General features: G+C 32.7%; 1 protein-coding gene across 4 annotated transcripts in view; it reads right to left on the bottom strand.

The window, feature by feature from the left end:
• agap3 (ArfGAP with GTPase domain, ankyrin repeat and PH domain 3) overlaps positions 1-25967 on the bottom strand; it is a 985397-nt gene that overhangs the window by 745116 nt on the left and 214314 nt on the right. For all 4 annotated transcript variants that reach the window (XR_012399506.1, XM_017353885.4, XM_009297586.5 and 1 more), the window contains exons 10-11: positions 15797-15901; positions 9644-9815 (exon numbers count right to left, since the gene is read on the bottom strand). Coding sequence is in view for 3 of the 4 variants with exons in the window: in XM_017353885.4 (XP_017209374.1) it covers positions 9644-9815; positions 15797-15901 (277 nt within the window). In the remaining variant the exon portion in view is untranslated. The remainder of the gene's footprint in view (positions 1-9643; positions 9816-15796; positions 15902-25967) is intronic.

Consider the following 25967-nt stretch of genomic DNA (forward strand, 5'->3'; position numbering starts at 1 on the left):
AAAGGGTTCTAAGGACATTTTCTACTGGCCCGACTGCACCAGCAGTTCAGATTTTTACTTGCCCTGCCAAAATTTTCACTGGCCCCACCAAAATAAATAAATAAATAAATAAATAATAGCAACTTTTTAGCCATATATTTTAAATAATGTGTCAAAAATAATGTCTTTGAATCTAAAATTTAAATATTTTTTAAATGTTCAAATATTTAGCAGTAAAATACAGCAGTATGGAAAATGTGCAGGTATTTTATTGCTAAACAAAAGGTGGCTGACTTAAAAGTCATTTTTTTCGTTGTGTTGTACCCATGTAAATATCTTTTTCCACAAAGTTTTAAACAGACGTTTTCTTTTAGCCTAATAATTTGGTGTTGCCGTCTCTTCACTGTTCTGGTTTTTACCAGGTTGAGGAAAAAAATAACGTGCTCACAACAACCAATCAGATAAAAGGAACCAAAAAGCAATATGATGTTTACGACTTCACAGAAAACATAACATTCTGAGAATTAAAAGCAGAAATTGTTTCTCGATTCTAAGACTGTATTTGCACATAATTGACAAACAGTAGCAGGCAAATTAAAATTTGATGACAAGGCAGCAGTGGCCTGATTGGGCCAGTAACGATTCTCTCTACTGTCCTTAACATCTCTCATGCTGGCCCCGGGCCATCGGGCAGTCCTTATGGTTGAGCCCTGTTTATATATATTTATTTATTTACACAAGTTTTAAAAACTACACTAAATGTATGCACAAACGTCTGTCCAGGTCAGTGTCCTCACAAAGTCGTGTAAGGTATGTTATTTTAAAGCATAATTAAACCATTTTGGTAACCTGAGCTAATATATAAAACTTTTGATGCAAGTTTAATTGAGCTGGGTTGTTGGTGATTAAATGGTTGTTGGTTTGATTGGGTAGCTTTACAATTACATAGGAAAATTAAGACCTGTTTAAAATGATTTAATATCTACAACACAATATTTCAGTAAATTTAAGACTTTTTAAGGCCTTAAATATTGTTTATGAAGACCTTTTAAGATCTTGCGGACACCCTTGTTCAAACTACTTATTTAAAATGGGTAAACAACACAATTCTTGAGTATTTATTGAGACAAGTGAATTGTTTTATGTTCAATCCACTTAAATTTGTAAAAAGTAACAAGATAAATTAATAGTAATTTAGGAATGCAGGATGGAGGAATTTTGGAGGATGTAGGAATTTTGTGGAACCCTGCAATTTTTACAGTGTAGGAAATTGCATTGTGTTCATTCAAAATGTCAGAAATTTGGAAATTAATGATATTTACAGGTTCTGTTTTTCATTTCTATGGTGTATCATTCAAGTTAAGTGCGTCGACTCTATTTTAGGCTCAATATTAGATATTAAACTAGACATTTAAAACACGGGGTTCCACACAGTTCAATCATGCACTCAAAAAAATAAATTTTTTTAACTTAATTAAAATTAATTTTATGTTAACTTAATCAATTTGTGTTGTAACAAGATGAACAAATTATGTGGAACCCAGCATTTTTAGTGTATGTTATCCCAACACAAATCGATTAAGATAACATAACAAATTTAAGTGGATTGAACTCAAAAAATTCAGAAAAATAAATAAGAATCTCCAGTATTTTGTTGTTTAAGCTCATTTTAAATTGGTATTTTGAACAAGCAGCAAAGATATAGATACACACACATATATATATATATATATATATATATATATATATATATATATATATATATATATATATATATATATATATATATATATATATATATATATATATATATAAGCTGAATAGATAACCTAATATAGGAAGATTAATCATTATTTCACAAAAAAAAAAACACACTTAAAAATAATAAGCAACCAAAGGGCCACGCAACGCCCTTACAAACAGACATTATTTGCATCATAGTGAATTGCTTGGGCTTGAAAAACACTTGGAGATTTCTGTGTGTGTTCCTATAAAATTGACTTGACTGAAATGTTTGGATGAACCGACATTTCTAGGCACAACTTTTCGTTTTTAGACTGACTCAAGCTCATGGCGTCCATTCGACTTTGAGTGCTGTATTGGATAATAAGCGTCTGAAACAACACATCTTATTTCCCTCTCACATACAAAAGAGCATCCAAAATGATTGCGCCATTATTGAAAGCGGCTGTCATGACACTAACGTATGCGGTAAAGTGTCATTAAAGGAGACTCAATCATAAAAGTGCTGGATACACACAAACACATCAGCGCTGCTCATTTTAGGATTTGCTTTAGGTTTGTGAGCTGCAAATTTGGTTGATGCTGATGTGGACAGCTAGATACGGCAAAATTATTTGAAAACAAACAACTTAAACTATTCATCGACAACAACAAACTTACATATGAAAAAAAAACTTTCTATTTAGCCAAATGCAGCTCTCCACCAATGCAATTATTATGAATATATTATATATTATGATTCGATAAGCTGTTTGAAAAAACACACTATCCATCAACAAAGCAGTTGTAGGCTTTTAAATTTGATATATGATGATGAGACAAACCTTTTCTGCTCATCCAGTTGCAGTTATCAACCAATTTAATCACTTCTAAAACAACCATTTATTAGTTATTCAATGGTTTGATTAAAAAACTTATTTGAAAAATTTAGCATGTTTTGACGCTTCTATGTAAACCAACAGGGTTCAGCTGCGCGCCTTGCTCCACCTTTTGGTACTGTTTTGTCGTGCTGGGAACTCTTTGCAAAGAGTAAAAAACGTGATACGTACAGTTCGTTTTTTGGTACCTTTTATCCTCTATTAACAAACTTCAGCTCGTACAAAATGCAGCTGCCAGAGTTCTTACCGGGTCTAAAAAATATGATCATATCATCCCAATTTTATCCCCCTTACACTGGCTGCCTGTTTTCTTCTGTTTATCTAACCAACCTTCTGTCTCGCTACAGTCCAACCCGCTTTTTGAAATCTCAAAACTCAGGGCTTCAGGTAGTACCTAGAATAGCAGAGTCGAGTAAAGGAGGTCGAGCGTTCTCATTTATGGCTCCTAAACTCTGGAATAGCCTTCCTAATAATGTCCGAGGCTCAGACACACTTTCCTAATTCAAAACTAGATCAAAGACCTATTTGTTTAGTAAAGCATACACTCAGTGCATCACTTAGCGGTAAAATACATGACCGTGCTCCACACAGGTTTCTGCATCTCGTTTATATACACTATGAACAGCAGCTACGCTAATTACTCTCTTTATTCTCCATTTCCACCTGGGGATACTCTCTCCAAAGACCTCAGAGACTATGCAGTGCCACTGATTCGATCCAAGACCAGCAGTGAGATGATCCCAGTGTTTCCATATCCTGGACCAGGCCGTATACTGAGCAGCTTCTGTGGTGGACATGGAGGAGTGGAGAGCATGAGACTGAATCCTGTGACGCTCCAGGGACAGATAAGTCTTCGATGAGGTCCAGCTTCCAGCCTCCGGCGTCTTGACTGCAGCTCTGCACAAGACGTTTGGCCAGCGGAGAAAGGGTGGTGCCTGGTTTCTCTCAAGGTTTTTTAATTCTTCACTTTCGCCAATTGGTTAAGTTCTTTCCTCGCTGCTCTCGCCACTAGCTTGCATGTAGAGCTGCGCATCAATGGATTTGCTCTTCAGTGTTTGGACTCTTAGTAGTGACTATTAAATCAAACTGAACTGAGCTAAACTAAACTGAACTTAAACACTAAAAACTGAACTACCCTGATCCAGTTACTATGACCATTTATGTGTAGCTGCTTTGACACAATTTACGTTGTGAAAGCGCTATACAAATAAAGGATTGAATTGACATTGGAAATAGCCATAAAAGTGAACCGAACCGTACCGTACCACTCAGTGGAAACGGGCCAAGTCACATGACAGACATCTCAACAGGTAGGTTTATAACGGTCTAGAGTTACACTAGGTAATAGGGTGTGCCAACCCTTGTATTTTTGATTAAGTTGTTAGTGTAGATTAGCTAGGACACCATTGACATTGAAGATTTATTTTTTATATCTTTCATTTACTAGATTAGAGGGGATAGTTTTTGAATATTAATAAGACTGTTTTGGTTTTGAAAAGGTTCTTTTCTTTAGCGCCACCCATAGCCGGTCTTTCTAAAAAATGTTGTTGTTTATTGTTTCTAAAATTGTAAATATTTTAAATAAGTCACAGCTTGTAAACAAATCACCATCATTTTAAACAAGTTTCTGTTGTCTGTCCTTACTTTGGAGCACACTTTGGAGCACTCAGTCCAAGTGTGCAAACCCCACTCCCCTACACTACCCAGTGGTTGTAACATCTTGGGGGCTCGTCCGGGATATTCACGTACCCAACATTAGATAATTATGAGGTTTTTGGTTTAGCTGAAACTCAAATTTATAATAATTAATGATAATTAAATAAGCTGAAAACAAACAAAATATACACACTACTCCTGGATAAAACAACCAATAGATCTAAAAATCGAAAAACTATTCACTCAAATCCACATTCATTCACTAATATGATCATTTAAAAATGACTAAATATAAAAAATATAGAATATCTAACTATAAATCTCATCAATCACACCTCAAGGACAGCTCGCACACAATTCATAAAAGCAAACACATCTGCATTCTGTGCACCTCATGAAAATGAAGAACACAAGCAGCTCTGCATGAACCTCTTTGCTCACACACACACACACACACACACCTCCAGAGCAGATGTCATTGATTAAAGCTGATGGGCAGGCCATTAGCTCTCTGATATTATATATCTGTCAGCGGTGACACAACTGAACGCGCGCTTGCAGAATGATCATATTTAAAACGGTTCCGGTGAATACTTAGCAGAAAGATTAGAGCGGGCCTCGTCGAGACAGACTCTTTTACTTGCGGACACATGCGTTCATTCATTTGCGCTCCTTCACTTCTTTCTCTGGCTCATCCTCACCCTCCTCATCTCTCCAATCCCACACACACACGAACACAAACCCCCCCAGTGCTGCTAATGGTCTTCAGATCAGGGGGAAGTGTATGAATTACAGACTGCAGAAAAAGACAGGGCTCAGCTAGACCGCCATGAATGAAAAATTACCCCTTTGTTCCCTCGCATCAATTGCATGCCTAATGAAATCAAAATCAGATTGCATAATCAAGTGTGCGTCCTCCACGCGGTCGGCGGCCCACTGCGAATCGTAACCTTTTCCCTCTCGAGTGGAAATTAACACAATTTCCTTGTAATGCGCCGCAGAGTCGGGAAAAGGGAAACGAGGGGGAAAAGTGGCCCATGTCAAATCGGGACCCGAGCGTTGGGACTGAAATTTACTGCTAAAGCGAAGGTCAAATGGCGGATCGGAATCATAACAGTGATAAAAAGAAGGTCAGCTTAGATCAGCAAATGTAAAAATAGGAAAGAAATTGTTTTTATATGTAGGCCAATGACGTCTCATAACAAAGTAAATAAAAAATTAAAGGATTTTATATACAAAAAACGGCATTAAATGCAAGTTACGTGGCTATTTTAAGGCTTAAAGTATCTTTCGTCAAAGTAAAATGTCCAAATATTGGTAAAATAACTTGTCATTTTGCGTATTGATTAGTACTTTTATTATTACACCTTTAGCATGTTAACAATACTTTTGTATAATTACTAATATATTTTAGCACAGAGATAGCTAACAGTGTTAACATATTAGGCTAGGCTTTTGTTAGCTTGTTTTAGCATGAAGCTAACTTATCTTAAAACATCTTTAAACTAAAACGTAAAATTCGTAGACTTAAACATTGATGTTAGCTTGAGAAAGCCTTGCCTGAGGGTTTACTTTTAGCATGTATGGTTTGGTTGGTATGGTTAAGCACAATGCTAACATCTTTAAGCATGTTTCTAACATGTTTAAACACAGTGTTTCAAAACATTCCTATAAAATATTGCTAGCATTGTTTTTAGAATGTTAATATTTTCATAACATTACTAACATATTTAAGCACGGTGACAGCAGTACTGATAACAAATGAAGCAACATGTTGTTAGCTTGTTTTAGCACGTTGCTAACTTGTTTCAAACCTCTTTAAATTAAAATGAAAAGTTCATAGACTTAAACTTTGATGTCAGCATGAGTAACCTGAAGGTTAAACATGTTTTAAACTAAGATTTAATATGCTTTTAGTGTGATTAAGCACAATGCTAACCTATTGATGCATGTTTTTAACATGTTTTAGGAAAATATTTCAAAACATTATTATAAAACTTTGCTAGCATTGTTTTAGCATGTTAACAGCATTTTCACATTAATAACTTTGCTATCAAATTTTAGGACAGTGATAGCAGTACTGTTAACATATTAAGCAAAATGTTGTTAGCTTGTTTTAGCATGTTGCTAACATGTTACTAACATCTTTTAATTCAAATGCAAAGTTTGTTAACACACTGTGATATTAGATTGAGAAAGCCCAGCCTGGAGGTTTGCTTTTAGCATGTCACGAACATGATTTAGTATGCTTCTTGTACGATTAACAAGCACAAAAAAGCAACAAATGTGGCTAGCATTGTTTTAGCTTGTGAACAATGTTCTCGAATTAATAACACTACTAACATATTTTAGCATTCTGATAACAGAGCTCTATTAGCATGATGTTAACATGTTTTTAGCTTGTTTTAATATGTTGCTAACTTGTTTCTAACATATTTTTAGCATACATTAGCATGTTGCTAGCATGTTTCTATGAAGCATTATTAATTATACAAAAAAAAAACTTTAATCAAAAATAAAACAACAAAATAGCAAAAACTGAAAGAGTTTGGTTATAACAAGGGAAAAAAGTTATTTTGTGGCTGAGATAAAATGATTCTACATTGTTCAATTAGAAAAGATTATTAATAAAAGCAGAAATAAATCTAATTTAAAAATATAAATTTTCGTGTATATAAAAAATATCCATTCATAAATGTTTACATTTTCATTGGTTTACATTTGATATTGGTATTAACAACTGTTTACATTTGACATTGGTATTAATGAAACATTCAACGTCAATTACATTTTAAAATAGTGTTATACTGAAATGGACTAAACCAGGGGTGGCCAACCCTCTTCCTGGAGAGCCACCTTCCTGCAGATTTCAATTGTTATCCATATCAAACACACCTGAACCAATTAACTAGGACCTGAACGCCACATGATAATTACAGGCAGGTGTGTTTGATATGGGTAGCAACTGAAATCTGCAGGAAAGTGGCTCTCCAGGAACAGGGTTGGCCACCCCTGGACTAAACTAAATAAAACATGAGAAAATATTGACAATTTATACATGTTTTCATCAAACATAACGTGAAAAAAAACATGGAACATTGATATTGTGTCTGGTGATAATAATACATGTTTTCATCAAACATAACGTGAAAAAAAACATGTAACATCAATATTGTGTCTGGTAATAACAATGAGAAAGTAAAGACACTTTTAGCTAAATGAGCTTGTAATTTATTTAAAATAATAGTCATTTCTGAATTGTTAACTAAACTGCTATCGTTAACTAAACCATTCTACATTTGTTTACATGCGCAACTAGGCTTATAACCTAAATACAGATGTACCCAGTCTCAACTAATGCTTTTATCCATGTGTATATCAGCTGCCTGAGGGCACGTTTGAGCTCTTTACCCACAAATCTCCATTTTCTGTAGCTTGAATAAAACAGGTCCAGATGTTGCGCCTATTTCAGGTCCAAACGCCCCACAATCCCACTCGTTTCACCTCTCCTCTGCAGTCGAATGAAGGTTAATTAGTTGGCAACCTAAACGCAATCTCAACTTTTGTGTTTCTGCGAGCAGCGCAACAACACTGACTAATGTTCCTTACGTCTCTGTGACTAATAAAGTCCAACAAGAGACTGGACACCAGCCAGAGAACTGCAATTCCCAGAAGCCCTTGCTGACCTGTCTTTAATGGAGCAAAAGCAATTAGCTCAGGCTAAGTGATGCGGAGGTCCGGGCCGCTTGTGTTTCCACAGCTTGCAGAGCCCCTGGAGAAACACACTCTCATGTTTTTTTTTTATTAATTACACTTGATCTCAGCTACCTAAATCCAATTATACCTTCCTAAAGCTCCCAATCTCTCTCTCTCTCAGGAGAAAACCTAGCAAATCTGGTTCTTGCAGAGGAAAAATGAGATGTTGTTCAGACAAACGTGAAAACACAAATAGACATGGCTGTACTGTATTACAAAATGCTGCCACACAATTCCTTCATGTCGCTTTAATTTACCTAATTGTTTTTTACAATTTTAAGTGGGTTGAACATAGAACAATTTAGTTGTCCCCAAAAATAAATTAATTGAATTGTGTTGTTTCAACTCATTTTAAATATATAGTTTGAACAAGCAGCAAAGTAATTTTTGATTTGGAAAGAATGTAAAATCAAAATCAGAAAATCTTGCTATTTAGATTTCAGCTTTTTGTTTATTAAACGACTGACCCATAATACAGTACCTTGAATAGTTGTAAAGGTGCTGTATGTAAGTTTTTGACTCTTCTAAAGCATAGATACCATAATATGTTTGCAGATATTTAAGAAATATGCTAAATCAGTGGTTCTCAAACTGTGGTACGTGTACCACTAGTGGTACGCGGGCTTCCTTCTAGTGGTACACGGAGGAATGAAATATGTCATATACATGCTACATATAATTCAAAATTTATTAAAAATGATGTATATAATATGCTATATATTATATATAGGCTATATTTCTGAGGTAATCTGCCAGGTTTTTTAACTGTGCAGAGTTTTAGCTGCTTTACTGGTCCAACTACGCTACGGTATTTCAATGCTGCTCATTTTGGTGGTACTTGGAAAGACAATGTTTTTCTAAGGTGGTACTTGATAGAAAAAAGTTTGAGAACCACTGTGCTAAATGAACATTCTTAATCAGAAAAACAATGCTGAAGTCAGATATTCTACTTTGAAAATGTCTTCTACAGAAGAGTGTTTCTGCAGGTGGTTTGTCAAACCCACTCACCTGAGTGAGGCACACTCAGAAATGCACAATGTTTTTAGAGATATGGATAGATTGTAAGAAACTGGAAGAAAATGTGTGGTGCATATAGTGACGAAAGTGTTTTAGATGTGCATTTTTTCCTCTAATTTGTATAAAATTGCAGATTTAAACAAAACTGTTAAGTTCTTTTAACCATGGCTGCCAATATTATTTTGTATATTATGTTTTTATTAATATGATTAATACATTTATCCATTACAAGTCCATAAGAGAGAGAAAAATATGTAATTTCCCATGAAAAAAAAAACTGACTGTAACACTTTAGCTTAAGTAACAACTCAGACCATTTACTACTGTCTACGGTTAATATTCAGTCATCAACTGTTTATTAGCACTTAAAAAAAATTATCTTATTTTACATTCCTAATACTACCCAATACCTAAACCCAGTTACTACATTACTAACGATTAATAAGCAACTAATTAGTAGTTTACTGAGCTTAAACTATTAGTAAATGGTATGCTGATAATATGAATCGTAAACGTTAGCACCGATATAAGTTGTGCATATAAATATCTTCAAAAATAAAATCACAGAGTATTTTCACTTATAATCCAGCTGAATGAATGAGCTGATGACTCACTTGTGGCTCCGATGCCGAGTTGTAAAGTGCTGCGGTCTTTGGTCAGGCCGTTGGTTTTTGGACTGGCTGTAGGGGCGACTGTAGCCACTGCTCTAGGCGGTCTCTTCCCTGGCACCTTCACCGTCGTCCGCAGCAGATCGATCTCTTTACCATGAACATTCTGCATGTAGTCCTGAAAAGTGATATTTCGAAGCATTAGAGCCTGGGAAACCAGCAAAAACTAAACTCCGATTTGGCACGAAGTTGTTTCTTGTTCTTTGTTTGAGGGGAAAAAAAGTTTGAAAAGGCTGAGTGGCTTTGTTTCTTCTGAATCTATTCTGTATACCAGGGGTGGCCAACCCTGTTCCTGGAGAGCCACCGTCCTGCATGTAGAGGACACAAATGAGGCAAATTCTGCACACATGCGGCAAAAACACATTGCGCATTCCATGTCAATCATACCGCAGGACGGTACTTAAAGACGCCTTAAAGTAATAGATAAAGACGCCTCTCATATGGAGAATGAAGTCACATGCATTGCTTAGGTGTGAGTTTTTCACAAACCTCAACAGACTGTAAAAATCCTTATGGTTCTGTCAGTCTCGTTTATCAAATCTGATCTTTACTTTGTATTTTCTATTGGATTCATGTCAGGTGATTGGCTAGGCCATTCTACAGCTTGATTTTCTTTCTCTGAAAGCATTTGAGAGGTCCATGGCAGTGTTTTGGATCATTGTCTTGCTAAACTGTCCACTGTCTAGGCTTTCACTGCCTTTCTTCTTGTGTTCAACACTTTTTTTTCCCAGCGCCATTTCATTTTATTACACGTAACTACATTTGTAAACTAATTAGATTAGTTTTCTTTGCATATATGGATTTCTTTGGTTGTCCAGGAGAAAATGAATAAGTATGAAATAGAAATATGTTTTCTGAGAAAAATTGTAACATGTTCAATACTTATTTCTTTCAATATATATATATTTTCCCCTGATTTCTGTTTAACGGAGAGAAGATTTTTTAAATACATTTCCAAACATAATAGTTTTAATAACTCATCTCTAATAACTGATTTATTTTATCTTTGCCATGACGACAGTAAATAATAGTTGACTAGATATTTTTCAAGACACTTCTATACAGCTTAAAGTGACATTTAAAAACTAGTTTAATTAGGGTAACTAGGCAGGTTAGGGTAATTAGGCAAGTTATTGTATATTAATGGTTTGTTCTGTAGACTATCGAAAAAAATATAGCTTAAAGGGGCTAATAATTTTGTTCTTAAAATGGTTTTAAAAAATTAAAAACTGCTTTTATTCTAGCTGAAATAAAACAAAAAAGACTTTCTCCAGGAGACAAAATATTATAAGACATTACTGTGAAAATTTCCTTGCTCTGTTAAACATCATTTGAGAAATATTTAAAAAATGAAAAAAAAAAATCAAAAGAGGGCTGATAATTCTGACTTCAACTGTATATATTTATTATTTAGTTTATCAAATAGATATTTTATCCCAAATTTATTTAAAAAAATAAATAAATTATCCCAAATTTAACTATACTTTTTAATTTTATGTGCGATACTGTGAGGATGAGTCAGGCCCTAAAAACAACATGACACACTGATCGGTTTGTCCTTCAATAATTCAGATATAAAAACAGTTGATCTGATCTGACTAAACTTGACTTATCAAATATTCTCACATTTAAATATATTAAAAAAGATCCCAAATTGCAGAATTCTTCAATAATTCATATATGTATGAGTTCAAACTAAACCTGATCTGACTGAAGTGAATAAACAACACAAGCAGCGCTTTCATAACTAAACCAAGAAACCTATTAGTCCTTCAAAAACAAGCAGCACTGAAATATATATTTACTATTTCATTTATCAAATATTCTCACATTTAAATATATTTAAAAAGATCCCAAATTGCAGAATTCTTTAGTAATTCATATACAGATGAGTTCAAACTAAACCTGATCTGACTGAAGTGAATAAACAACACAAGCAGCGCTTTCATAACTAAACCAAGAAACCTATTAGTCCTTCAAAAACAAGCAGCACTGAAATATATATTTATTATTTCATTTATTAAATATTTTCTCATTCATATAGATTAAAAATGATCCCAAATTGCTGAATTTTTCAATTCATATATAAAACAGTTCAAACTAAACCCAGTCTGACTGAAATAAATAAAAAACACAAGCAGCACTTCCATAACTAATTCAAGAAACCTTATTATTTCATTTATCATATATTCCCACATTAAAATATAATAAAAATGATCCCGAATTGTTTAATAACTCATAAATAAGAGTTCAAACTAAACCTGGCCTGACTGAAGTAAATAAACAACACAAGCAGCGCTTCCATAACTAAACCAAGAAACCTATTACACAAATAGCACTGAAATATATATCATTTCATTTCTCAAAGATTCTCACATTTAGATATTAAACATGATTCCAAATGTAAAATTCTTCAATAATTCATATATAAAACAGTTCAAACTAAACCTGATCTGACTGAAGTTAATATTAAACACAAGCAGCGCTTCCATAACTAAACCAAGAAACCTATAACACAAATAGCACTAAAATATATATCATTTCATTTCTCAAAGATTCTCACATTTAGATATTAAACATGATTCCAAATGTAAAATTCTTCAATAATTCATATATAAAACAGTTCAAACTAAACCTGATCAGACTGAAGTTAATATTAAACACGAGCAGCGCTTTCATAACTAAACCAAGAAACCTATTAGTGCTTCAAAAACAAGCACCGCTGAAATATATATTTATTATTTCATTTATTAAATATTTTCACATTTATATAGATTAAAAATGATCCCAAATAGCCAAATTCTTCAATTCATTTATAAAACAGTTCAAACTAAACCCAGTCTGACTGAAATAAATAAAAAACACAAGCAGCGCTTCCATAACTAAACCAAGAAACCTATTAGTCCTTCGAAAACAAACAGCACTGAAAAAACCTCAGCTCTGGACAATGAAACCCACGCAATCCATTCACCTGTTTCCACAGCGCCGCAGATTAGCAAAATTAGCATTAACGACTGCTCGCAGACTCATTCCCATTTCAACTGGGCCTTTTCCATTTTCCACCGAAGTTTGCAGAGAACGCAAATGGGTTAAGCTGAGGTGCAAATCACCCTGCTCAGCACAAAAAAAAAAAAGGCGAGCAGAGATTTCGGCCTCCAAAGTCCCCCGCCAACTCCTCTTCACTTTTATTGCGCCCCATAAAGCACTAATTTCTTGAAAAGCCTCAGTACTAATTACCCAGTGAGCGCTCTCATTCCATTTTATTGCTGGAATTAACAGCCAGTTTGAGGCGCAGAAAGCTATTAAGATGTGTGATTAAGCCATATTCAATTAGTTTCTACAAACAATTTAATTGATGTAGCAGACAGAATTAACAGAAGGGGATTGTGGGACGGCTCGGCTGGCTGCGGCGCGGAATTAAACCGTCTCTTTTCTCTCTCTCGTTGAGCTAAACGAGTGGTCCACAGGTGTCCAAACTCAAGCATTATGGCATCGTGTGCCTATTACACACATGGCTGGCACGAGATGCGCATTGTGTCGCTAATAAACGCGCGGGTTGATGGGCGAGACGCGAGTTTGGCCAAGATATTAATTTCGGTTGTATAGTCTGAGGAGACTCGTGTAACGTGTCTTGGGTGGTCAAGGAACGCCGGTTCTCTGGTGGATGTTAATTAGCAGGGCTTTATTAATTAGTAACCTGTGTTAAACGTGTGACGGGAAATGTGCGGTGCACACGAAGAGAGCGGAGGGAAAAGTGAGATTTCAGGAGAGCACACGCAGGGGTTCTGACAGAGATGAATGTCCTGTATGGAGACGTCTGTGCTCATCCTGAGGCGAATACTGAAAGAAACGCAAGCAGAGAGCAGATGACCTGTCCAGCTTCTGTGTGTATTTATTACTTTCCCGAATGCTGTTTAATGGAGAGATTTTTGAACACATTTTTAAACACAGTAGTTTTAATAACTCATGTTTTTGTCTTGCCATGGTGACTGCATAATATTTTTCCACTTATTTTGCAAGATACTAGCTAAAAGCGCAAATTAAAGACTTAACTAAAGGGATGCATGGGAGCTAATAAACTGAAATAAAATAAAATACAATACTGTGATGGGAATATTGACTCACCCATAAGAACTCATTAAAACTTAACAAATAAATAAATAAATAAATAAATAAATAAAATATTGTAATAGGAATATTGACTGAACCATTGGTAATAATGAAATAAAATTAAAATTCACTCTCCCCATATGAAATAATAAATAAATAAATAAATAAATAAAATGTGATTACAATATTAATTGACCAATTAGTAATAATGAAATTATTAATTTAAATCAAATAAAAAATATATTACTGTGATGGGAATATTGACTCACCCATTTGAACTAATAAATAAATAAATAAATAAAATGTTGTAATAGGAATATTAACTAACCCATTAGTAATCATGAAATTAAATTAAATTAAATTAAACTAAAAAAATAAATTATTTAAAAATATTATTGTGATAGGAATATTAACTCTCCTTTTCAAACTAATAATAAATAAATAAATAAATAAATAAATAAATAAATAAATAAATAAATCAAATATTGTGATAAGAATATTCACTGACCCATTAGTAATAACAAAATAAAATTAAATTGATTTTTGTGACTGCAATATTGACTCACCTATTCGAATAAATAAATAAATAAAATATTGTGATAAGACTGACCCTTTAGTAATAATAAATAAAATTGAATTAAAGTAAATTAACTTAAATTGAATTGAATCAAATTAAAATTGATTATTGTGACCGGAATATGGACTTACCCATAAGGACTAATTCAACAAAAAAATAAAATAAAATAAAACATAAAATAAAATATTATTGTGAGGGGGATATTGACTAACCCATAAGAACTAAATAGAACTAAACTCATAAAAACTAATAAAATAAAACAAAACAAAACAAAATGAAACAAAATTTAATTAAAAATAATATAAAATACTGTGATTGGAATTTTAAGTAAATATTATATTTAATAAATAAAATGTATTATTGTGATGGGAATATTGAATCACAGATGAAAACTTTAATAAATATTTGCCATATTATAAAAAAAATATATGAAAAAATATTTTCAAAATGCTGTTTAACAGAGATTTTTTTCAACACATTTGTGAACACAATAGTTTCAATAATTCATGTTTTTGTCGTTGCCATGGTGACAGTATAATATTTTTCTACTTATTTTGAAAATACTAGCTAAAATTGCAATTTAAGGAATTAACTAAGGGGATTATGTTAACTATGCTAGTTAAGGTAACCAGGCGATAACTGGATATCAGAGGTTTGGTTTGCTCATAGACCCTATATATATATATATATATATATATATATATATATATATAGGTCAAGTCCACAAAGTAGTCAGCTTTACTTTTTCCAATTATTATAGATGTTTAAGGCTGTAAAACCCCTCACTACACTATTTTCTCAGATTAATATTTTTACACTCGTGTAACTGCTACCTTCCTTTAGCATGTCTGCGAAATCTGCAAAACTGCAAGACCACAAAAGATGAACTGCGTTATAGCGAGGGACCACTGTATATGAAATGTTCTAACGAGGGGTAATAATATTGACCTCAAAATAGTTAACAATTTTTAACTGTTTTTATTTCAGCTAAATTAAAAGAAATAAGACTTTCCCCGGAAGAAAAATATTATATAAAATACTGCATTAAATATCGCTTGAGAAATATTTGAGAAAGAAAGAAACAATCAGAGGAAGACTGTTGTTCCAGAGCAGAATTAAATGGTCAGATTTTGATTAAAGATTATTAAACTGTTTTAAAAAGTGAATTAAGGGATTTTATGGTTCACATTAAGACTAAAAAAGTGCGCTACCAAAAAACACTTTAAAATGGGATTTCATTCAGACTTAAGGATCACAACGCAGACATGAAACACTAATTATTCACCAATACAATACAATTACAAATCAGTGAATCACAGAAGCAGTTCACTGAGCCAAATCATCCAAATGAATCGATTCAGCAAAAATGAATCAGATTTGTGAACTCAGTAGCCATAGATAAAGATACTCACGTGTAAACTGGGGTGGTACGTGAGCAGACCGTTGTCACACAAAGTCACATATTTCTTCTTCCACTCCTTATTGAGAGACTTCCCGCTTCTTTTTAACAAAATCCCCTGTTTAAGACAGAAGCAATCAGTAAAGAGGAGATTTCAGATCAGGATGCATTCACAATTACAAGCAGGACAGGGGTTTTAATAATTGAGCTTTAAGTATAGAACTATCAGCTGATGATCACAACGTAAAGCTAAAGTTTCCCCATCACTCAACACACACTCATTCACAGCCCATTTACACACTGAGTGGATTTTCACAGTCAATTTTCACATTGTTAAGATGAAGCACTAAGCTTTTTCTCTCTCTCTTTACTTTCACCACTGATTTTCTTCAGTGATTTGTAAGTTCGTCGTGTTGTTCTTGGACCGATCAGAGCTTCATATTTTCACAACTTTATTAAACAACAAAGTAAACTCACTCGCAATTCTTTTAATTAACGGATAGTTCAGCCACGATGAAAATTTACTCTAATTTAATCAAGATTCTTTCTTCTGTTAAAAACAAAAGAAGATTCTTTGAAGAAAGCTGAAAACCTGTAACCATCGACCTAGTATGAAAAACAAATAATATGGAGGTTGATGGTTACAGGTTTCCAGCTTACTTTAAAACATTTTATTTTGTATTGAACAGAAGAAAGGAAGTCAAACATGTTTGGAACAAGTGAAAGCTGAGTAAGTGATGGCAATTTTCAGTTTTGGGTGAATGATCCCTTTAACACTATAATAATTTATCCCCCTTCTTCAGAAACTCAAAGTCTGCCACAGGTTTCCTGAAGTAGGGCCATATTAGAAGTGGTTTTTACTGTATAAAATACATTACGCATATGGAGAGTCCCTGTAACTGACTGTATATACAGTTGAAGTCAGAATTATTAGCCCCCTTTTGATTTTTATTTTCTTTTTTAAATATTCCCACATGATGTTTAACAGATCAATGAAATTCTCACAGTATGTCTGATAATATTTTTTCTTCTGGAGAAAGTCTTATTTGTTTTATTTCGGCTAGAATAAAAGCAGTTATTAATTTTTTTAAAAACATTTTTGGGACAAAATTATTATCCCCTTATTAAAAATATTATTTACTGTCATCATGGCAAAGATAAAATAAATCAGTTATTAGAAATAAGTTTTTTAAACTATTATGCTCAGAAATGTGCTGAAACAATCTTCCCAGAACAGAAATTGGGGAAAAAAATAAACAGGGGCGCTAACAATTCAGGGGGGCTAATAATTCTGACTTCAACTGTATGTGTCTGTGCATTTGTGGTATACACTGTATTTATTTTGTAACTTTAAACTTGTACAAGAAATTGCTAAATTGTGTGAGTTTACAAGAATGGTGTACATTTCATAAGTGTTCAGTCAGTTTAACATTTGAGCCAATTTCTGCCAAAGGTAGATGGCTGCCCTTGGATGAAGAGTCTTTGCATCCAGAACCAACAACATCTGACAGATTTCTGCAAAGACACCCCTGTCTATCCTTTGCGTTCACTGCCTAGGCACACTACAAAGAAGAGAAATGTAGCAAAACGCACCAGCCATAACATAGTTACTTATTAGCATGTGGGATTGAAGCTTGAGTGCCATAGTATAAAACCTTAGTATATCCTCCTCAGACCCCGCCCATTGACTTGTATCCTCTGTAGTGGACATTGCGTTTTCATGAATTTTCTTTTAATTTTATGAGCTACTCTGAACAGTACAACAGGATTTGACAAGAGGACATTCTGAGCTTTCTAGTGATATGTCATTTGATTGGCTGGCATGCTAGGAACCACTTCTTACACTGCATCCAAAATGGTTGACATACAAAAAGGCACATTTTATGTGAAGGAGAGAGGCATGTAAAATTCAGTTTTTTTAAATGTTTTTTTACTATTATTATTACATTTATATTTGTTTATTAAAGTGTCAGGAACAATACATTTAGTTTTCAAAGCTGTTAACTTGTTTGTGTTTCAAAATATCATCCTTTTTAAATAGATATAGATATTTTTAAACAGATATAGATCTGTTAACAAGGAAGTAGTACATCCCAAAGCTTACACAAGCTGCGTCCCAAATCGCATACTTATGCAGTACTCTACGCCATTTTGTAGTATAACGAGTGTAAGGAGTGTGTTCACACTGAAAACTCTAAAAATAATAAGTGCACTTTAATTACCCGGATGATGCACTCATTCAGCTGTTAAAATGAAGTGTGTAATGAAGGACACTTCACGCACTTAACAGCCGCAGGTTTGCTCACGTAGCGGAAGGGGCGGAGCTGCCAGGCGCATATGTTGGAAAACGTTATGGCTGTGTCCGAAACTGCATGCTTCCACACTGTATAGTATGCTAAAATCAGTATGCGAGCTAAGTAGTATGTCCGAATTCATAGAATTCGAAAATCAGTAGTACCCGGATGACTTACTACTTCCGGTGAGATTCTGGAGTGCGCATCCCATGCATGCTGCACTATCCCATGATGCCCCGCGAAATAATTCATGAATGGGAGTGAATCGACGCAACTGACGCAGGTTGGTCACGTGACCATGACAAAATGACGGATGTAGTACGTCCGAATTCCATTCATACTTTTCACACTTATACTGTATAGAGCGTACTTTTCTAACGCCCGAGTAGTATGTTTAAATTCAAATGCAGTACCTACTGAGTAGAAGGCGGTTTCGGACGCAGCCTATTTAATTTGGATGGTGAAAGCAAAATTCTTCTATGAGAGTGATTATAGCGCCTCCCGATGGTGAATGCGGTTATACTCATGGCAGGGATTACTGTGCGTTCACACCGAAAGCGGCGGGAGCCTCCAAGGTCGCTCTGGCGACAACCCTGTCTGCCTTAAGCTCCAGCGGTGAGAGCGTCAAAATTCGCCACATTGATCTCATATTTAAGGGGGCCGTTGCAGCATATCAGTTACATTCCTGCATAAAACATGCTTTCTAGTAGGGCTGGGCGATTTTTCCGATTTGTTCGATTAATTCGAATTTACATTTTAAGACGATTTAATTTTGAATGAAATCGAGAAATCGCGATTTTTAAAAATATATATATTTAATACATTATAATGGCACCAATGCGCTTGGGTTCACTCTCTGTATGAAGCAGGAAGCACACCAGAAGCACCTCTCTGCGACGCGCCGCACAGCACCACGCCATGGATTTTAGAATTCTAAACAGGTTTCTATACACACACCGGCGCCGCCCAGCCACGATTCACGAAGCAGTTCATATTTCAGCCGGCCAACTGAGCGAACTGATCTTGCCTAAGCTCAGCAAAACTTGCAAAAAATACCTCTGTATTCCTGCAAGTGCAATATTTACACAAATATTTCTTATTCAAATCTTCAGCAACGCCATTTAACTCGTGAATTTGTTTTACATTTATTTACACCTTGACCGATTTTTGTATGACATGGCCATTAAAAATACAATGTTCCTTAACTAGATGGGTTTTCAAGTTACTTATAAAGAGAATGTTACTTCAGTCATGTTGTTGTAATGTTTTGAGAAGACTAGTGACACAATAAAAAAAAATAAAAAATAATCGAAATCGTGAATCGGACAAACTTTATAAAAAACCTAGATTTTTTTTTTTTTTTTTTTGCTAAATCGCCCAGCCCTACTTTCTAGCGTGAAAATGTTGCGCACTTTTTGTTAAAGTAATTTAACAATGGAAGATCAAGTTGCATGTGGTGTGGCTTTGCTCCACTTAATTATCCAATGTGTCCATATGTCTGAAATATCCTGAAGCAGCAATACTGTTTTGTACTGTCGCATGAGATTCCCGCTTTTTTAAAGATAAATATCTATAACATTTATGCACATCAGTAACTCGCCAGTAACTTTTTTAATGCATTTTCCTGTGAGAAAATATTTTAAATAATTGAAAATCCGGCAACTGCAATAATCAAACCCTCGGGAAGAACTGTGGTCGGAACCAAAGTTCACAGGTCTGTGTTCTCTGAACACCTCTAAAGCGGTGGACTTCTTCATTCTGATTGGTTGCCGCCAAACCGCGTCATAGCTCATTACCATAAAGTTGACTTGATTTCAACTCTCCTCGACGCCCACACCGGCGAAGACGCGCCGCGCTGCTCCTCGCCGCTTATCACCGCCGGCTGTCATTGATAATGAATGACTTCCGGCTACTCTCGCCGCTTTAGGTGTGAACGTACGGTTGTTTGATAGTTTGGTCATTTATTTCACCAATTTGGCAACCGTCAAACGTCATCTGAGAAAAGGGTTAAATTTCCGCTTAGTAAAAAAAACATTAGTGCTCCATTTGGGACGACACTACATACATATACTATGCTGTTAAGTGTGTAAGTGCATAAGTACATTGTGATTAAGTGCGTAGTGTATAGTGTGCCATTTGAGACGCAGCTACACTCTTCTGTTACACACTTAAAAGTACATACTTCTCCTTTAAGTGCATCCGTTTAGGGCGTAGTACAAGTATGTGAATTGGGATGCAGCACAAATTTTAACTATCCTTGACGCCCACACTGGCGAAGACGAGCTGCGCCCCTCCTCGCCGCTGGCTCCCATTGAAAATGAAAGACTTCCGGCTACTTTAACACTCTTGCTGCCTTCGGTTTGAAGACACAGTAAGGGGGTTGATAATACTGACCTTAAAATGATTTTAAAAACAATTAAAACAGCGTTTATTCTACTCAAAATAAAACAATTAAGGCTTTCTCTAGAAGAAATAATATTTATAGGAAATACTGTGAAAAATTCCCTGCTCTGTTAAACATCATTTGGGAAATATATATATATATATATATAAAAAAGGATAATAATAGGGACTTCAACTGTAAATCTCAGTGTGTGCACATCAAAGTGTGTGTGTGTGTGTGTGCTGAGGAGGAAGAGCAGAGGTTAAATCCAATTTGTGCAGATCCTCTGTGTGTTGTTTGGCCTGAACTGAACTCTCCTAGACCTCTGTGATCCACAGCTCTTCAAAAGACACCAGTCTCCTGCTGCTCTTTTAACAAAAACACTCTTCCCCTTCAGTCGGGCCAGGACAAACAGCGGCGGGGTGTTCAGAGTAGGCCGGCAAGAGCACAGGGGGGTCTGAGTGACCCGTTCGGACTTCATGAGAGGATTAGGGAAGATTCCTGGGCTCTTTTACCACTTCCTGATGGGACAGGGAGAGCGGGAGGGCTCTGATGTGTTAACTGGCCTACCCGCTAATCCACACTACTGGCTAAACGTCAGCTGCTGACCCCGGGTCAACTGGGTATCATGGTGTTTACCCGACAATCAAGAGCTAATCCAACTGATCCCTGCGTGGATACTCCTCGACCTCCCCGAAAACACACAGCTCTATTAAGTCAAGCATATCAAAGGTAATGCTGATAATGGCCTGATTCACTCATAAGAGCAAATTTAAAATAAAATAAAATAAAATAAAACAACAACAACAAAAATTACAAATAAAAGTAAATAAATAAATAAAAATAAATAAATTCTATAAAAAATTTAATAAAATAGTGATGGGAAACTGACTGACCCATAAGAACAAATAAAATAAAATTAATAATAATAATAATAATAATAATAAAATAAAAAAACAATAAAATAAACTTGGGTGGTATGTGAGCAGACCATTTTCACACAAAATCACAGATTTCTTCTTCCACTGCTTATAGAGACGCATAACAACATATAAAAAAAATTACATTTTTATTTTAATAATAAAGTTAAGTAAATAATAATAAAACAAAATAAAATCAATAATAATAAGATAAAATAATAATACAAATAATCAAATTAAATTAAATATTGTCATGGGAAAACTGACGGACCCATAAGAACTAATAAAATAAAATGAAAATTAAATTTAATTAAATAATTTTTAAAAAAAAATAATAATAACAATAATAATAATAATAAATAAATAAATAAAATAAATAAAATATTGTGATGGGAAAGCTGACTCACCTATTAGAACTAATAAAACTAAATTTAATTAAATAAAATACAATACAATAAAATTAAATAAATAAAAAATAATAATAAAATATAATAATAATAAAATAAAATATTGACTCACCCTTACGAACTAATAAACTAAAATAAAATGCATTATTTTGATAGGAATATTGACTCACCCATAAGAACTAAATTAAATAAAATTAAATGCATCACTGTAATGTAAATTCAGTAAATTAACTAAGTTTAACATTTACATGATTTAAGAAATTTTAGGTACATACATATAAAAATAAATCAAGTAAAAAAAAAATTGAAATACAGAATGTAAATATGGACTCATTTTATATTTAGTTATGACCAAACCATGAATAGAAACAGTATGTAAATAACAATGCAATAAAATGTCTAAAATAATCAAATTAAAAATATTAATCAACAAAGTTTAATTAATAAAAGCAAAACAGATTGAAATGTTTTACATATTATAATATATAAAAATAAAAAATAGCAAAAAATAATAGTTCAAACCATAAAATAGGAAACACATTGCAAACATTAAATCTATAAAAATGTCTACCAACTGCATAAAAACAATTGTAAAAAAAAAACTGCTCAAACAATAGCCTATAAAATAAAATTAATTAATTAAATAAAATATGCTTGAATGCTGTGGTCTTGCTCTCCACAATATACAGTACTATGATCACAGTATTGTTTCTTCAGAATCAGTCATCTGTGTTTTCAGCAATCATTCAATAATGCCTTGTGTTCCTACAGACGTTCTATTGGTTTGTGAGTAAAGTAAATTAAATGGACAATCTGATGTTTTCTACCGCCGGCGTCTGTGTTTACATGAACATCACAGTCGTCTGAACACATAAAGCTGATGGGTAAAAACACAGCCCACAGTGCTGAGACTGATCAATGTATCAATACAATCATAAACAGCCATCTGTACATAGAGGATTTCACAAATGCCCTCCATGCACTATCAGAATTCAGAAATCATTAACACACACAACGGTTAAAAATAAATAAATAAAGAGAAAAGATGGCTGATTTATGATGTTTTCTGTAAAGTATAAAGTAAATACATTAAACTAGGTAACCTCAAAGTGATTATTATGAAATTAAATTCAATTAAAATACATTACTGTGACTGGGAATATTGACTCACCCATCAGAACAAATAAAATAAAATAAAATAAAATAAAATAAAATAAAATAAAAATGAATTTCTGTGACTAGGAATATTAACTCACCTATCAGAATTAATAAAATCTAATAAAATCTAATAAAATAAAATAAAATAAAATAAAATAAAATAAAATAAAATAAAATAAAATAGAATTTCTGTGACTAGGAATATTTACTCACCCATCAGAATGAATAAAATCTAATAAAATAAAATAAAATAATATAAAATAAAAAATAAAAAAATAAATAAAAAAAATAATAAAAAAAATAAAATAAAAATGAATTTCTGTGACTGGGATCATTAACTCACCCATCAGAACTAATAAAATAAAATAAAATATTGCATAACAAAATTTATAATTTATAATTTACTTTATTTAGTGAAATTTAAGCACAAAATTGTTAAGAGATAAAATTAATGGAAGAATAAAACTAAATTCAACACTGAACATTGTTCAATAAATAAAAGCACAATGTACAATGCATCATTTTAATGCGCATTACACTTACATATAAATGTGAGGGAAAATTATATACTATGCAGCATTGTTAATATGTGAATGCATATAACTTATAAATATAACTGGTGACTTTAATTGTTAGTAAATATTTAAAATATTTAAAAACTAAAATTGAATATAATATAATATTCCATTTATTTAGTTTTTAAATATTTTGTGTGTGTGTGTGTGTGTGTATATATGTATATATATATATATATATATATATATATATATATATATATATATATATATATATATATATATATATATGTATATATATATATATATATATATATGTATATATATATATATATATATATATATATATATATATATATATATATATATATATATATATATRTGTATATATATATATATATATATATATATATATACATATATATATATATACATATATATATATATATATATATACATATATATATATATATATATATATATACATATAATACATAAATATATATATATATATATATATATATATATATATATATATATATATATATATATATATATATATATGTAATATAATATATAATTATTATATAATTAAAATACATATGGTGTTGAGAATTTGAGAGCAACTTAAATATACAGGAAATAATCACAAAATAAAAATAAATAAATACATATATATATATATAAAAAAATCCTGTGGTGACAATAAACTATTATTGTTAGTAATGAAAAAGAATAGATATAATAAAATAAATTAATTAAATCATTAAAAAAATATATAAATTATACGTATAAAAATAATTAATAAGAAAAAATGAATTCAATTATGGTGTTGATAATTAGAAGCAACCAAGTAATACACAAAATAATCACACAATAAAAATTAAGCAAATAATAATCTTAAAAAATAAATGGTACTATGTGAATGCATAATACTCTTAAATATGCATATGGTGATATAAAAACATAACAACTATTGTTAGTAGTGGGAAAATATATTAAAAAAATTAAATACATCAAATATAAAATTTTTATAAACTAAATTAAACTGTGGTGTTGATAATTTGGAAGCAACTTAAATATATAGGAAATAATCACAAAATAAATAAATAAATAAATAAATAAATAAATAAATAAATAAATACAAATCATAAAAAAATTATCTTAAAATGTGGACATAAGCGTGGTGACCAAAAAAACTACTGTCATTGTTAGTAATGAAAAAAATTAAAAACTAAAATTATATTGGATTTCTTCAAATATAAAGTATACTTATAAAAATAATTCATTCAAAGCTGATTTCAATTATTGTGTTAATAATTAGAAGCAACTTAATAATAATTGAAATAATCTCACAACAACAAAAAACAAATAAGATCTTAAAAAGTAAATGTTAAAAAACATAATTTTTGTCTGTAGTGGGAAAAATATATAAAAAATGAAATAAATCAAATATAATATTTTTATAAATTAAACAAGTTTATAATTTGGGAGCAACTAAAGAAAATAATTGCACAATAAATACTAAATAAATAAAAATCTAAATAAAACGTAATATAAAATAATAGACAATAAAATAAAACAAAATATTGCATGACTGGATATTACATTTATAAATTAAGTTATTCAGTAAAATTCAAGTACAAAAAGATAAATAAATAAATTTCATTGAAAATTACCATGATAAATAATACTGAATAATAATAATAAAAAAAAAACATTCAATATTGTTTGTAAATTAAATTATGGAGTTGAGATTTTGGGCAACTTAATTATAAAGGAAATTATATGCATAATAAAAAATGCAAATAAACAAAAGGTCATCACAAGACCCAATTTCATCTTTACTAAGACTTCCAGCCGACATAAATCAAGAAGTGCCTCATTGAACAAACACACACCTGTCTATCTCTATCCTCTCTATCCTACATACACACTCTCTCTCTTTCAGCTTGAACTGATCCTGATCCTGATCATCACCAGTGGAGCAGGAAAAGAGCAACTCACTGAAGCTCCAGCACAAAAGCCTTGTGTTGACAGTCTCTCTGTGTCACCCTGAGCCATATCACTCCTATTGTTGTCCTTATTTACCATTTTTAGTGGTGGGGAGGGCGGAGGGGGCCTGCGTGTGTAATTTGCCCGGTGGGAGGTAATTATACCCCCATGGCACTTTGATCGTCCCGACTGTGTGCATTTGACTGGCCATTGAGAGGCGTCCCAGCCGAGGCAGCTCTCGGTGACAAACAGATTACAATGACACTCCTCAAAGAGACCATCTCTAAAGCCTGAGTTTAATTGATGTACAATGGAGAGAAGTAAAGAAGGGGATACAGTGGTGGGATGTGTTCACTGACAGGGACGCGTTGCCCCTTCACGCCTGACCACTTACAAACTTTGAAAAAATGTTCATGGAGCGATCCGCTTTGCTTTGTTAGCATTAAACTGCCTCATGTAAATATTGTACTTCAGGTACATAAAAAAATCTCAATGGAGTAACACTTTTTTAA

Source organism: Danio rerio, chromosome 24, assembly GCF_049306965.1.
Source record: "Danio rerio strain Tuebingen ecotype United States chromosome 24, GRCz12tu, whole genome shotgun sequence".
Lineage (NCBI taxonomy): Eukaryota > Metazoa > Chordata > Actinopteri > Cypriniformes > Danionidae > Danio > Danio rerio.